The sequence below is a fragment of the Mixophyes fleayi genome, chromosome 2 (genome assembly GCF_038048845.1).
Source record: "Mixophyes fleayi isolate aMixFle1 chromosome 2, aMixFle1.hap1, whole genome shotgun sequence".
NCBI classification, from domain to species: Eukaryota; Metazoa; Chordata; class Amphibia; order Anura; family Limnodynastidae; genus Mixophyes; species Mixophyes fleayi.
Window position 1 is genome coordinate 233,785,371 of NC_134403.1, and position 15,128 is coordinate 233,800,498.

The 15,128-nt window shown below is 37.1% G+C and overlaps 1 protein-coding gene across 1 annotated transcript in view; it reads right to left on the reverse strand.

The window, feature by feature from the left end:
- The window catches only part of PKP1 (plakophilin 1), an 81,667-nt gene extending 69,708 nt beyond the window's left edge, over window positions 1–11,959 (reverse strand). The window contains exons 1-2 of the mRNA XM_075195635.1: window positions 11,604–11,959; window positions 5,237–5,340 (exon numbers count right to left, since the gene is read on the reverse strand). Of these exons, the coding sequence (XP_075051736.1) occupies window positions 5,237–5,340; window positions 11,604–11,805 (306 nt within the window). The 5' untranslated portion in view covers window positions 11,806–11,959. The remainder of the gene's footprint in view (window positions 1–5,236; window positions 5,341–11,603) is intronic.
- Between the last annotated feature and the right edge of the window lie 3,169 nt (window positions 11,960–15,128).

The following is a 15,128-nucleotide window of genomic DNA, read 5'->3' on the forward strand; positions in this document are numbered from 1 at the left end:
TGTATTTTTTTATTATTAATATTTCCACCCAGAAATGATGAGTTGTAAGAACCAAATTTGGAGGAACAAGTGCATTGCATTATAGCCAGTGGTGAAGTGGTCCAATATAGGTTGGTATGTTATACCTGCTCTTCTCCCACTTGGTAATCAATTGTCACAAACAAAGTTGTCTCCAATGCAGAAGCCATAGTGGGTAGGCTATTTGCTTAGGCTTCAGTACATTTTTGTCTCCAGAAAAATGGCTGCCTCCTGATATAACTCAGTCTGTGAAAGACACACTAACATAAATGTTAATTCAGTTGATACCGATGTTTCAGGAAAAGGACTATTTAGAAACTTCTTAGCAGAGTGAACAAATCCTGCAGTTTTCCTGTTCATTAATTCTAAATTGCTCAATGACATTGATGGAAAGCAAAGTAAAAAGCAACAGAGGAACACGCGTTATATACATTAATATGTTGTGGATAACCTGTAAAGTAACAGAGATGGCTTTCCATAATCCAGGACTATTGGCAACTGTGGAACTTGTTGTCAGAGGCAAATTGGTGCAGCCTTATAGGTGACAGGATTCTGCCATTGCCGGCATGTCTTTCTATTAACAGAAAGATGTGCCAGCAATGGCAGTGTTCTAGCCACAAATAAATGAGGATCTTGAAAATATTATACCAAAATGTCAAACATGTCAAGCAGATAAAAGGAGATATATCAAAGAACCTTAGCTGCCTCGAGAAATCCAAAAACGGGTATGGCAAGTTTTAAGATCAGACCTGTTGACATGGAATGGGGAGAATTTCCTTATTGCATTGGATTACTACAGCAGATATTTTGAGATACAAGCACTTACAGCAGGCACAGTAATGTACACCTCAAAACAATACTGGTAAGACACAATATATGTTAGGAGTTGATTAGAGCCAAAGTCCAAATTACCCCCATTAAAAAAGACTGGTGGAAGAATATTTATTATCTTAAAATGTGTAAAGAATTGAGACATGATACATAACTAGGATTATGAACTACAATTCATGGGAGGTTGTCAACTGTCCAAATTTTAATGGGCAGAATATTACAAACTTTGTTCCCAATAACAGAGAAGATACTCTCAAATAGTCCTTATGCAATAAATATACATGAAGAGAGAGGAAGATATCAGGAGAAACAGAAAAAGTACCTAAAAAAAATGGCAGGTCATTGACAGCACTTGATCCACACCAAGAATAAGCGGAACAGATGGGAAAATAAGCTAGTTTGAAAAGAAAAGCATAAACATCACAATATTATTATGTTAGAACACCAACTAGAAAACAAAATAGGATGAATCAGATTATACCCAGACAGACAGATGTTGCGGAAAAGTCCCAATTCGGGCCAGCTTTCTATCCCGTTATCCTGTTCGGGCTAGCATTGTCCTTTAGGGAGGTGTTGTTCTGTTCACTGCTGCTCTGCATGGCATGCGCACTGGTACACACTGCAAAGCGGTTTTGAAGGAAGGGAATAAGAGAATGGGGCAGCCCAGCACTTCAAAAGTGCTAGCTATGCCCCCATATGTGGCCACGTCCAGTCGTGCATTGGCCATGCCCCCACCCCGATTCTACCTACCCAAATGTTGGGAGATATGGTTTGGTGTAGTATATATATAGAGCAATAAGTTTTGTCAAAAGTTGCTGCATATCTCAAAATTGTCCTGATTTTGGTGGGAGAGTCCCAATTTGTGGATCTCGAAAGGGATGAGGTTTACACAACAGTGGGCAGAATTTGGTCAAAATCACCTGCTTCTGAACTGATTAGGTTGGGTTTTATGGCTTATTTTATCCCAATTTCTCAAGTCAAAATGTTGAGAGATATTGTGGATGTGTGGAAAAAGAAGCACTTATGTAATACAGTCAGACTGAGTATTCACAAAACAATAAACCATTAATGGAAAAAATTGAAACCATATTATATAGGTAGTTTTCTACTGTACATACTAAAAATAAAAATGACTGTTTATTAGATACAGGCGAAGATTAAAGATTGATTTTACCTACATGTTTAAAGGAAGTAATGGGATTTTATGTGGCATCGACTGTGGATATGTGTGAATGGTTTAATTGAGAGAAGCAAATATTTACCAGGGAATGTTTTATGCATACTTGCCAACTCCCCCGGAATGTCCGTCGCTGAGTTTGGCCCCGCCGAGTTCGGCCCCGCCCCCTGCTGCAAAATGACGCATTTTCATTACGTCACAGGGGCGGGTCCAAAATGACGTGAATTTTGGAGCTCCGCCCCCATCACGCCCACCTCCCCCGGCAGGCTCCTGGAAGCCAACTTTATGTCATGGGTGTATCGCCCCCACCTTCCTTCTCTGTCTCTCTTGTAATCACCCCTCTTTTGCATTTGGTTTTGTTTTTTCTTATTTTACTTAAAAAGATAAGGGAAATATATTAAAAAATTAAAACAATATCCTTGTTACATATTACCCTGCATCTTCCCTGTGACTGTAATATTCTAAATTATTCAATTTCTGGTAATAATGATTGATTGATGCATGTTTCAGCTATAATTACTGTCAAGTGTCTCCCTTTTAGCATGAACACTAGCATTGTAAATTTATTCTGGATCTCTGTAAGACACGAAATCTAACTTTTCATTCTGAGATTAGTACCTTGCAATTTTATGATTAAGTAGCAATGTAGGTGTGGTCATAATGGCCCCAGGTGCAGGAGGGATACATTCTCCCTCTGTCTGTTACTGTGGAAACAGTTATGAAAACAAGCAAAAAACAGAAGTAGCTACAAAAGAAACAGGGCGTATTCACATATCTTATCCTTAATATTGCAAGCATATTGTGATTACCCCAATATACACGGTGCTGAAATGCTGTATTTTGCACTTTTTAGTTATGATTGGTATGTCCATGCAGCTAGGAATGAGAAGAAAGTGCTGTATAGCAGTTTTAAAAACTCAAAATTCAGTGTTTAAAAACAGGAAAATATTGTACAACAAATGGTAATATATAATGTGTCTCAATATTTATGGATCTAAAAAAGATGATATAATGTGATTAAATAATTCTCCACTTAATTGTTTTTTGTCCTCATAGTATTTTGAAGGAGATGATCTAATTGTACTGCCACAATTTCTTGCATAGAGCAGCCAGAATCGTAACTACACACCTTCCTCACTGCTCTGGGTCCCCTGTTGCAGGACGGATCGGTAGAGGTGGTAGTAAATTGATTCCATTAGCTAAATGAAGGAACAGTAAATAAAGTTGGCCGCTATGGCCGGGACAGTATTAAAGTATTTAAATAAAGGTGAGACATTTGGGCATCCTTATATTCACTGGCACTATGAGTGTACATACATACGCACACACAAACACGCTGTGGTTCATTTATAAGTGGACGCATATGGGTCTTTGGTGCACATAGGAAATTAGGCACGCAAGAAAAAGTGTTTTTGGAACCATATGTAGAGTCAGATGCATCTTGCGATGCGAAAAAATACATAATAGTACTACTTACACTAGGCGAACCAGTGTGTGTATGTACCCCTGACCAAAGTGTAGGATACTTGATATAAAATAGTCAAAATGCTAATGTTTTCATTGCTCTCAGCTGGAGAGGTTAATCCACAATCAGCCAACCAGAAGCAGCTACGCAGCTTTTCTGGAGGTTTTCTTCCAGAGTGATTTTGAAGAGGAGATAAAGATTTGCAGGAAGATGTAAGAGGAAAATCAGATGCATGTTTAAAAGGTAATTAACTTGCTTATTAAAAAAAACAAACATGTGGGATTGCTGCTTTTAAGTAGATTATGTGATTCTCAAGAAGTTAGCCTCCTTCCTGACAAGTGGAAACCTGTTGTACTAGATGAGTGTTTCTCAACCCTACCTTCAAAGCACACCGACAATGCATGTGTTAAGTGATTTTCCCTGAGGAGCTCTGGTAAATTAATAAACAGGTTTATACCATTTAACTTTGTTTCTTCTGTGAGGAAATGCACAAGACTAGGATTTTTTGGTGTGCATTAAAGTTAGGGCTGAGAACCACTCTTAGGCGCTACAGCTATTTTCTTTTTTTTTTTTTACGTTATTATATATTAGCTATTGATCAAATTTAGTGAATTATTTTGCGACACAATTCAACATAGATATAAGACTACACAATAATTTCTGAATTTCTAGTAAACTAAGTAGTTCCACTTCATATTGTATCTGTGATTGAAAATATATTTTTTTTAATTATATAGGACATACAAAATTGACAAGCTAACAGGTGAATGCCTTTTTTGGATTGTTTGGAACATATGTTTTTGGACTAAATACTGTCAAGTAGGGGGGACTGCTAAGTTTCAGAATTATCATCTTTTTCATTTGGCTAAAAGTTCCAAATATGTGCTGAATATAATGGTTCTGATTGACAATGTTTGATTTCACTGTGCAACTATAATGTGGTGAAGCAGTAGGCAGGCTACTTTACGTGGGTATTCTGATTGCTTTTCATATATTCATTATGAGATCTCTTTTTATGGCTAATGTTTTTAATTACAGATCTTATTTAATAAAGTACTTATATATTTTAACAAATTGTTGTTTATTTGTGAAGTTTACACTCCTACCAGTCATTTAACTTAGTTTAGTCTATTTGAAATTGTGGGGATTCAGCAGTCCCTAACTAGGGTCAGTGTACTGCAAGCTGTATTTAAATGAGTTTTTATAATTCCTAAAGTCGAGAATTTTCCAGTCGTTCGCTTAATGTTTTTTCATTTATTATTTTTAATCTACCTTCTAAATTTCCTACTTTCCATTTCTGCCAAACATCAGTGGTATCCATTTGTAAATAAGAGCATTCTAGCATGCAGATACATGTGCTCACGAAGTAGAATACCAAATGAATGACTAATATGTCTATTGTAGACATCTGACTAAGGAAAATTGCACTCATTACACTCTATGGAAAAAAAAACGTCTGGTGTATCCATACCACATGCTAAGTATAATGATAACAGCCAGCACTCACTCAGGTATAACTTGCAAATAAATACATTTTTAATGACAGCATGAAGACTTAGAAGTGGAAGAGGATGGGTTGACAACTTATACATACTGACTATAATGCATTTCATGCCCAACAAGTTCATCTTGACGTACTGCTGATTCACTTCATATCAAAATAAAGGATGATGTATAACATTTGTGGGTAGATGGTACCCTCAGTCCACTACTTTTTTTTAAATATTTTATTACCAAGAACGTACCTGATACCCCCATGTACTACCATTCTGCTGCTTTATATACTGATTGCTAGTGCTGTTGCGATTCATATTGTAAGAATCTTCCAGAGTCTCGTACACTGAACCAACTATTAAAGAGAAAAGATAAAAAATACTGAGTACAGCAGTAATATATTTTAGATAAGGACAGTATAGTAAAAATGCAAGGATAATTGCTGACAGTGTACATTATTACTAATTAAAAGAATAAGACTCATATTATATGTTCATACAAAAAGGTCATAAAATAAGAGTTCTATATGTTTTCAGCAAAATTGCAAGAGTATGGCTTTAGTATGATCATAACAAAAGTCAAGTATCCCCCAATAAATGTTCACAATACTGAGATATTATTTTTTCTCTCACCCATTATTCTCTATATATGTTTATACACGTAATATAAAGGGTCTAAAAGTAAATATATTGATATTATAAATTGAATCTGAATATGTGTCATGCATTTTCCTGGTAAGTGAGGTATTTGTCTTCGTCCAATAATGAAAGAATGGGTTAGAGGGAGGAAAATGGGCAAGATACATGAATTTAAAGAATGTGGGGCTTCTGTTATTGCAGAATTCATATTTGGTGATTTTTTGTTTTGTTGAAGAACAGCGTCGTGGAGACACCATTTTAATATTTTTTAATTTTTTACAGAATTGCAGGATAAAATAACTTCAAATAAAAGGCCCTGTGCAGCTAAACAAAAAAACCATGAAACATTTTCTGTGACTGCTGTGAAGATATTGTGAAATATGTCAATTATTTTCTGTGGAGAGTGTTTTATTAATCAACGTTTATGGCACACAACACACGGCAGGTGGACCACATGTGGGTAGCAAGAATGGTTGTACACCTGACTGATATTATGAAGCATATGACATAAATGGTTGCATCAGCTAATTTTATATCAAAAACTTCTAAATGAATAGTACAAGAAGATTAGGTGTAATATTTCTTATCATATAGACTCAAGTATATTCCACTATTTCATCCCTTAGAATATGATAGTATTCTGTGCTAAAATATTCTGGCAATAGATAGAATGACATAAGGTTTTCTTAAAGTTAGTAAAGACTGCCCATTCCCTGCCAAAAAAACAAAAGAACATTTAGAAGGACCTGAATTGTTCCTCCAGGCCAGTTTACATTTACATTACTATTTACAGCACCTCAACTGCACAATCAGGAAGGTGAAAGAAAACAAGTATATAAAAAAAAAAGAAGATTACAAAAGAAAGTACAAATAAATCAACTTCTATGTTTTGTAAATAATTGTGATTTCATATTCATCTATTAATGTTTAAGGTAGAGGCTCTTAAACATTTTGGCCTGTAACCTTGATTATGCTTTGGGAGTAATCTTAATGACCCATAGTTCCATTTTGAGTTAACTGTTATGAAGACAGGTGCTAATGCAATATTATATTACAATGACTATCTGTGTAGGTAAGGGTTTAAATTCCTGCATCCTAATAACCATGGCATTCCCTGCACCCTCGCAGTACCTTCTCCCCCTTTCCCCTTCTTAGAAAGCATCCTATCCCATTGTTCTAGTTGCCAAACTGGGACACTCCTAGGGGTAAATTTACTAAAATCATTAATTTGGTGGCAGTTTTAAACTGCCACACAGCGCCGGCGGTTTAGTGCTCCAAACTGCTACATTTATTATAGGGCAGTTTGAGGATGCAATGTAAAATGCCTGGCAATGGTTGGTGGAATAAAAACAGGTAAACCGCCAGCGGTTTCTGTTTTACTTGATCGCACAAACATGCTGTTTGAGATATTTTTACATAAACGGAAGCACCTTTGACATATAAATTATGGGGCAATCATTATTAGTTGAGGGTAAAAATCAACTTCTAATTAACACATGGGAGCAAATTTAGTTTTCATTATATCATGGTGACATAATTATTGTATTATTATATGATTGGGGCACTATGTAATGCCACATTGTGCATCATAAAAAATTATATCCCCATTAACAATCAAATAGTATTGCCGAGTTAATATCATTATATATTTACATTTCCACATAATATAATACAATAATAGTGTCCCAATTAATGTAATGAAAAATAAAATTTGTTCCATTAGTTAATTATAAATTAATTTTGCCCCTTAATCAATAAATAATGATTGCCGCCCATAATTTATATGTCAATGGTGCTTCATCTTATGTTATGAATGGCAAGATAAGTCAAACAGCATCCAGTTTGAGCAATCTCAACATCTCACAACCACCTCTTTTTTTTTGGGGGGGGGGGGGGGGGGGCAGTTTTCCCGACGGTTTGTCATAGTAGCTTAGTTAATCTGGCAGTTTTGTATTTTGATCATGCTATAAATCCAGATGGCGATTTGTAAAGTGGCGGCTTCTAAAACTGTGGTTTTCAGCCTTGTAACTGGTGGTTTGGCCTTCAGTAAATCCAGTGGCTTTAAACAGCTGAAAACTGGTGGTTTCATCAAACTGCCCTTTAGTAAATCTAGCCCCTTGTCTTTTCAGTACCATCTTCCTTTCTTCACAGCACATCCAGAAGGTACTAGATGGCAGCCACTCTCATTATATTTATATTTTAGCAAGGTCTTGACTCTCCAGTTTTGTACATCACCACTCTCGGAGCTGGTATTGGCCTTCAGTGTTAGGAAAAGAGACAAATAGGGCCCCTCATTTTATATAATATAATTGATGAATCGGTAGAGTATGAAAAGAAGATCATAGTAACAGAGGCAGATACAATCAGTTTTGCATCTATTCAATGTATAGTGGACCATATTTAAATATGATAACTGATAAATCAGCTAAGAAAAGAATAAATAAATGATAGCAGTATTATAATATATAATTGTATTTACACCACTCTATAAATAAGAGTAATCAATGCTCTGCTTGGTCTACAGATCTGTCACAGAAGGGTGTGGTAGTTTTAGAAAATTGTATGAGTGAGAGTGGTTGAACAAGTTGTTTACACATACAAAACAATAATAAAGCACAGAGACACAAAGAGAGGAATTACTAATGGCATGAGTTTAGAAGGTCTGTCTGCACTTTTAATGTCAAACCAGCTTAGGTGAGACTGCACTCTAACTGCACTGTCTCAAACCAGTCTTGGAAAATGGTTTGTGAACTGTAAACACATGATACTACAATAATTCAATTCTGAGGAAAACGTATACCTGTTGTAAATCACCTACCCAAGCCTGGCACTATTTTCACTCTCTCTTCTTCAGCCCACATTCAAAACAACACATACAATTTGCATATCTTAAAACCCAACCCTCTGCTTATTGTAGCTAACTATCTAACTAATTTGCAGCAGAAAAACACTGTATCTTACACTGACTGACTTGGACTGCTATGCAAAATTTCTCTCAACGCGATATCCTTAACAATTTTACCAATGATTAAAGAAAAAAAATCCCGATCAGCATGCCCATTCATGTTTACACACTAAACATATTTTACACGATTTACATTCAGATTTCTGCTCTTCATCTGTCTATTCAACTATTGGCTCAAATGACTGTGACTCTGCACACTCCATAGGAGATCTATGGACACCGCCGGTCATGAGAGTATACACGCTGCAGAATTGGAACAACATTGTTGCATCTTTAAACAACATTTTTAGTCTGTTTTAAAAATCCAATGAAACAATACAATGTGCTTTGGAACGATAATCGTTCATCATTGCAGGGCACACATTATTGCGATATCGGGCCAAACGCTTGTTTATCGTGTGATTGGCGCGATAGTTGCCTGAAAATCCTGTAATGTGTACCCAGCCTGTGTGATGTTGGAGGGTTTTCTTCCATGAACATTCCTTTTCAAGTGTTCTCTAGTGCATTATGAAATTCATGGTTATTTCAAGAGGGGCCTGAAGCGCAAAGCAGCCCAAAACTATAATGCTCAATTTACCATATTTTAAAATTCCTATGAGTTCCTTCTGTTTGAGTTTTTGGTTGCAACAAATATGATATCTACCATTGCATGCCACTTTGTCTCATCTCTGCAGAGTAGAATGTTCCAGAATTATTAAGGTGATTTCTATTAAACTTCAATTTATTTAGGTTATTTTTTGAGAGATGAGGATTTTTACTTCCTCAACCTCCCTTACAGATCAAGTTTATTAATATCATTCTGACAGTTCACTCATCAATATAATTATTGTCATTTTATATGGTGTTGGTTGTGACAAAAGATACCTGTATATCCTTTAAATAACAGTTAAGGGATAGGTTTCTTAGATACTTAGCTAAACATCTTTTGATAAATTTGTGAGCGGGATAATCTTCATAAGTTTCAAAGAGGGATTTGAGGGATTAACATTTATAGTTGGTCACTTTACAGTTTTTTTTTATACATGCCCACTTTAAAACTGAGGACATCTCAGATAGGTAAAACTTGAAGATGGAATAGAATAACGAGCTCAGACCCTAGCTAAACACACCTTACAAAGTGGTGCTGTTGGTGTGGTTGTTTTGAGCTATGTTATAATCCGCATAAGTGGCAGAGGAGTGTTGAGAACTCTGGATGTAAACATAACAGTTTATACCAAAGTCTATATTCCATTAAATTAAGCTACATAAAAATGCATTGTTAGATAAAAACAACATTAAGGGGCATATTCAATTGTTGAATATCCCCGCCGCGTAAAAACTATTACCGTTATTACGGTAATAGTTAGCTGGATTTCAGCTCGCGGCTCAGGGAGCTGCGAGATGAAATCCAGCGAGAAAACTACCGTAATAACGTTTTTTCCGCGCACTATTATCGTAATAATGGTAATAAAGCGTGGTCCGCAAGATTTTCAGCGCTTCCGCCGACAATTGAATATGCCCCTAAGTGTAAAATCCATTTAACGCTATCCTGTTTGACATCTTTGTTTAGTATAACTTATAATAAACAATAACTTGAAATTGGCTGCAGAGAAAATTTTAGTGCAATATTAAACATCTATCTTGCTACATATGGGAATATTTAAATACAGTAGGTATGAATGTTGGAAGATGCCTATTCACATGTGATAAAATTGTGTTTCTTGTGTTTGTAAGGGATTTTTCAATTTAAGGGTGTTTTACAAGCACACACCCTCCATCTTACCTACACTAGTATGTCCATGGGTGTTCCTCCCTTCGAACCCCACCAGTTAATTAACACTGTCTGATCTGAGTGGTACATACTTTATATTACAAGAGCTCCATGCTGAAATGGTGGAAGATGAGAGAAGTGGCGCAGAAGTACAATTGACAGCCAGCTCTTGAATAAATAAGTGTTGCAGCCATCCAGTCTGAAATTGTCTGTCATTTCTAACTGTGCATTGGATTATTTGCCACTCACACTTCATTACCTAGCAATAGTCCACCCTAATTGTAAGCACAGGACCCAGCTGCATGTAGTAACCGTGTCAATGTAATAAGTGTCTGAAAATGGTTGTTTAAATAAACCTCATCAAAGGTGGAAAGGCCTTTTACATTTCGTGGCTTTTTTTGTTTAAGATTAATGTAAATGAACACTATTTTGTTTGCGTTAAAGCAATATAGATAACCACATATACACAACTAGAGAGTCTCCTGAATATAAATTAACAAAAAGTGTACATGAAAATAGAAAGCCTTAACACAAAACATCATAAATAATTCAAAATATAGGGAATATATTTCAAAATCAATTCAAACATTGAAAAAGAGGTTACAGTGAAGAACATAGGGACATGGACATCTAGGTTCAAACAAGAGACAATGCCTCCCATAAAAATAAAAGCATACATATAACACATAGATGTGTGCAGAAAAATAAGCAGAGATTTCCTACAGTAATGGCGAGCAATGTGCGCAGTGGACATCATAGTGATGTCCACGTGCCTGATCGGGAAATGAAACTCCCCAATAAAGGCTCTACTTTTATTACTGCATAAAATGCTAAAAAGTGATAAAATGTCTTATTTTCTGACTTGTGGTTGTTTTTGTTTTTCCTATTTCCTTGTAATTTACTGACAGTAAAAGTGTGTCACATGTGCTCCAGTAGCAAAAAATAGTGATCAGACATAGCTACTATCCTAACATAATCAATTTAAAAGTGTTATGAGGCCACAATCATCAGTATTTTGGGCTGCTTTTCTTCTAGATGCCCATATTTTTACTTTTTAATTTGTTTGCTAGAGATTACTATCATACATTTTCCCTCAGAATAGATAGATAGATAGATAGAACATGAGCCAGCTCCTAATCATTTTAAAAAGTTGGCTCCTGTGATATATATATTTCCTGATTTCTTAAACCTAAGTGCGACTATCCACTGTTGATTGTATTTTCACACTTATCCATCCAGTTTAGCAGCTTAGTATATGAGTTTACCTCTGGTCCCGTGACTCAATGTAGATGTAGATTTTGGTTTCTGTCTCCTCGCTGTCATCAGTACTTGTTCCTTGACCCGCTGGTCGCCGCTAGCACCGCTCTTCAATAGATTATCTGATGGGACTGCCAGGGAAGATTCATTTTGCCACAGAAAGACTTCTGATGCCAAAGCAGTTTTCAGTGGAGATGGTGAGGACAACATGGCATGTATCTTGCGTATATGTTAATATATAATGTTATATATTTCTGCTGTAAACAAAATCCCGAAGAAATAGATACTTGATTCTACTGTACACCTCCAGAAGTGTCTCTTGGTGTGGCAGCTTTCTTGACAGTGAAGTCTGAACAGGTCTGAAAGGCGTATCTGCATTCAGATGACACACCTTAGTACTCCCCACACGCCCTACTGGTGACCTAAAATCTGTTCATAACCAATGGCAGTTGTCAGAAAGTGCTGATTTAACACCAGAACATAGCACACAAACGTGTTCAAAAACTGTGTTATAGGTTTTCAGATTGGAAGTTCTCAGAGATGTTGTTTACACCTTAATGGAGCAGGGTCACACGGCTGCGGTAGTACAAATATGCTATTTCAAATGCCCTGATGTATTTTCACTAATAAGTACAAAGCATTTTTGTCCCAATATCAGTTAGTCATGTTTAGAACTGTGAAGTTACGTATATTAATAATAGAACTGTGAAGTTACGTATATTAATCAAATTAGGGATTAGGTAAAAGCAGGAATTGCCAGAATGAGTCAGCTCACTACAGCGCCCTGTTCTGCTTGGTGTCTTGAGTGAAGCTTGTTGTGTTTTGTCTCCCCATATAATGCATTCTGTTATGCTATACAGCTATGTTCTCTGTAATATGTGTAACAACTATTCTGCATATTATATTGCGTATATATTGTATTGTGTGTATGTGTGTGTGTATATATATATATATATATATATATATATATATATATATATTACATACACATAATATATTTATATATATTTCTGTATATCATGGCTATATATTCCAGTTAATCATTCTACCTGCCTGAATGTATGTTGGAGTGGAGCTCTGAGTACACTATTCATCCATTCCGGAATGTGTCTGCCAGTATCTTAGCCATCCATTTCGGCTGCCGAAATGGAGGTCTGAGTATATTAAGCATTTATTTTGACTGCCGGAATGGGGCTCTGAGTACATTAATCATCCATTCTGGGTGCCAGAATGGGTCAGCCAGTACCTTAGCCATCCATTCCGGCTGCCGGAATGGAGGTCTGAGTACCTTAGCCCGGAATGGAGGTCTGAGTACCTTAGTCATTCATTTCGAGTGCCATAATGGGGCTCTGAGTACATTAAGCTTCCATTCCAGCACCCGAAATGGATGGTTAATATAACCAAAAGTTGACTCCCGGAATGGATTTCTAAGATACTGAGACATCTATTCCTGCACTTGGAATAGTTGTCTAAGACACTTGGAACCCCATTCCGGCACCTGGAATGGATGGCTAAGGTATTCTGAGCCCCTTTCCAGTAACCAGAATGGATGGTTAGGGTACTCTGAGCACCATTCCGGCACGTAGAATAGTTGTCTAAGATACTTAGAGCCCCGTTCTGGCAGTGGGAATGGATGACTAAGGTACTCAGGCATCCATTCGGCACCCGGAATGGATGGCTAAGGAACTCAGAGCCCCATTCCGGCACTTAGAATAAATGTCTAAGATACTTAGAACCCAATTCTGGCAGTCGGAATTGATGACTAAGGTACTCAGGCATCCACCAAGAATGGCTAGCTAAGATTAAGACATCCATTAAGGCACCCAGAATGAATGGCTAAGATATTGAGACATTCATTCCGGTAGCCGGAATGGATGGTTAAGGTATTTTGAGCCCCATTCCAAATGCCGGAATGGATGAATAATGTACTCAGACCCCCATTCCGGCATCTGGAATAATTGTCTAAGATACTGAGAGCCCAATTCTGGCAGCCGGAATGGATGGCTAAGTTATAAAGCTAGTTTAGTATCATTCTAATCCCCTATTTATCCGCAGTTGTCCGGTTCATTCACCGAAGCGATTGCACATTGCGTACTCTAGTTATCGATGATAGGGAATAAATGGTTAGAATGATATTGTCTGTGTAATGTAAATAAACTAGTTTAAACTGGATTCATGGCGGGAAAGTTGGAATGCATCTCCTGGAGAGCTGACCCCCACCCTTGGATATTTTCGTTTGAACTGGCCAATGACCTGAAGCCTGAACCTGTAGAAGCAAGCCACAGCATCTGTATTGTTTTACTGTATTCACTGACTGTATATAAGCAGGAGCTCTGGACCCAGTAGCCAGTCTACTTGACCACAGCCTTCAGACCTGAATGACTGTACACTGGATCCAGAGCGCCTGCGATAAGTAACGGCTGTACTTATTTTATTCTCCCTTGTTACTTTGCTACTTTTGCTAATAAATCGAATTGTGCTTTGGAACCACATCACTGGAAGTGGACAATTGTTATTGGACAGCAACTAGATGTCCATAACTTTATATATATATATATATATATATATATATATATATATATATATATATATATATATATATATATATATACACATATACTTAGAAACACTACACAGTGCAAAGAACACATCTGTGTAGTAGAACATAATGCACTATGGGAGAGAAAACACAGCATGCTTCACTCAAGACACCAAGTAGCAGAGAGCGTTGCAGGGAGTCAAATCATTCCGGTGTTCCTGCATTCCGGCAATTCCGGTTTTCACCCACACCCAATTAGGAGCTGTACAAGGCAATTAGTTTATTATGTAACATGTGGGTGTTAGCAACTATTGCACATAATACAACACATTCACATGCTGTCATATAGCTTGTTACGCATGCTGTGTTACACACACACCCAATTCACACACATGCACAAACATGCTGTCATACACACTTATTTTATAGACAAAGTGCCACACCTTTAACATCAGACAATACAAATCTGTGACTTGCTGCTCTACTGATCCTATGTTATGGCAATGAGTATAACAATTTGTTTCAAAATTCCATTCTAAAGGAGGTTCAAGCAGCAAACTTTTCTGTTAGTTATTAACAGAGGAGGGCTGGCAAATTTTAGCCTGGGTGGCAAGGCATGACTTGGCAGCCTATTTTCAATGAAAAAAAATGCAGGTGGCCCAGTTACCTAGCCCAATGCAGCCCACAATGGGACCGGCCCCCCTGCCCCCCATTCCAGACTGCCCCTGGGTATTAAGGAGCCTATTCAACAAGCTCTTTTGGGGGACCAATACAATTTGTAAGTATCCCCTCTATTTATAACAAGGGATATCTATGTCATCTGCTGTGGTCCCATTGTTATTGTAAGTCTATGGGGACTACTATTTTCATGACTTAACAAGTTCTGAAGATCTACGATTTGCAGAACTTGTGCCTAATGACTAACGCCAGCATTAGCCATTGAAGCCTATGGGGAGAGCATTGCGGTAGAGGGATCTTTGGATCACTATAGCAA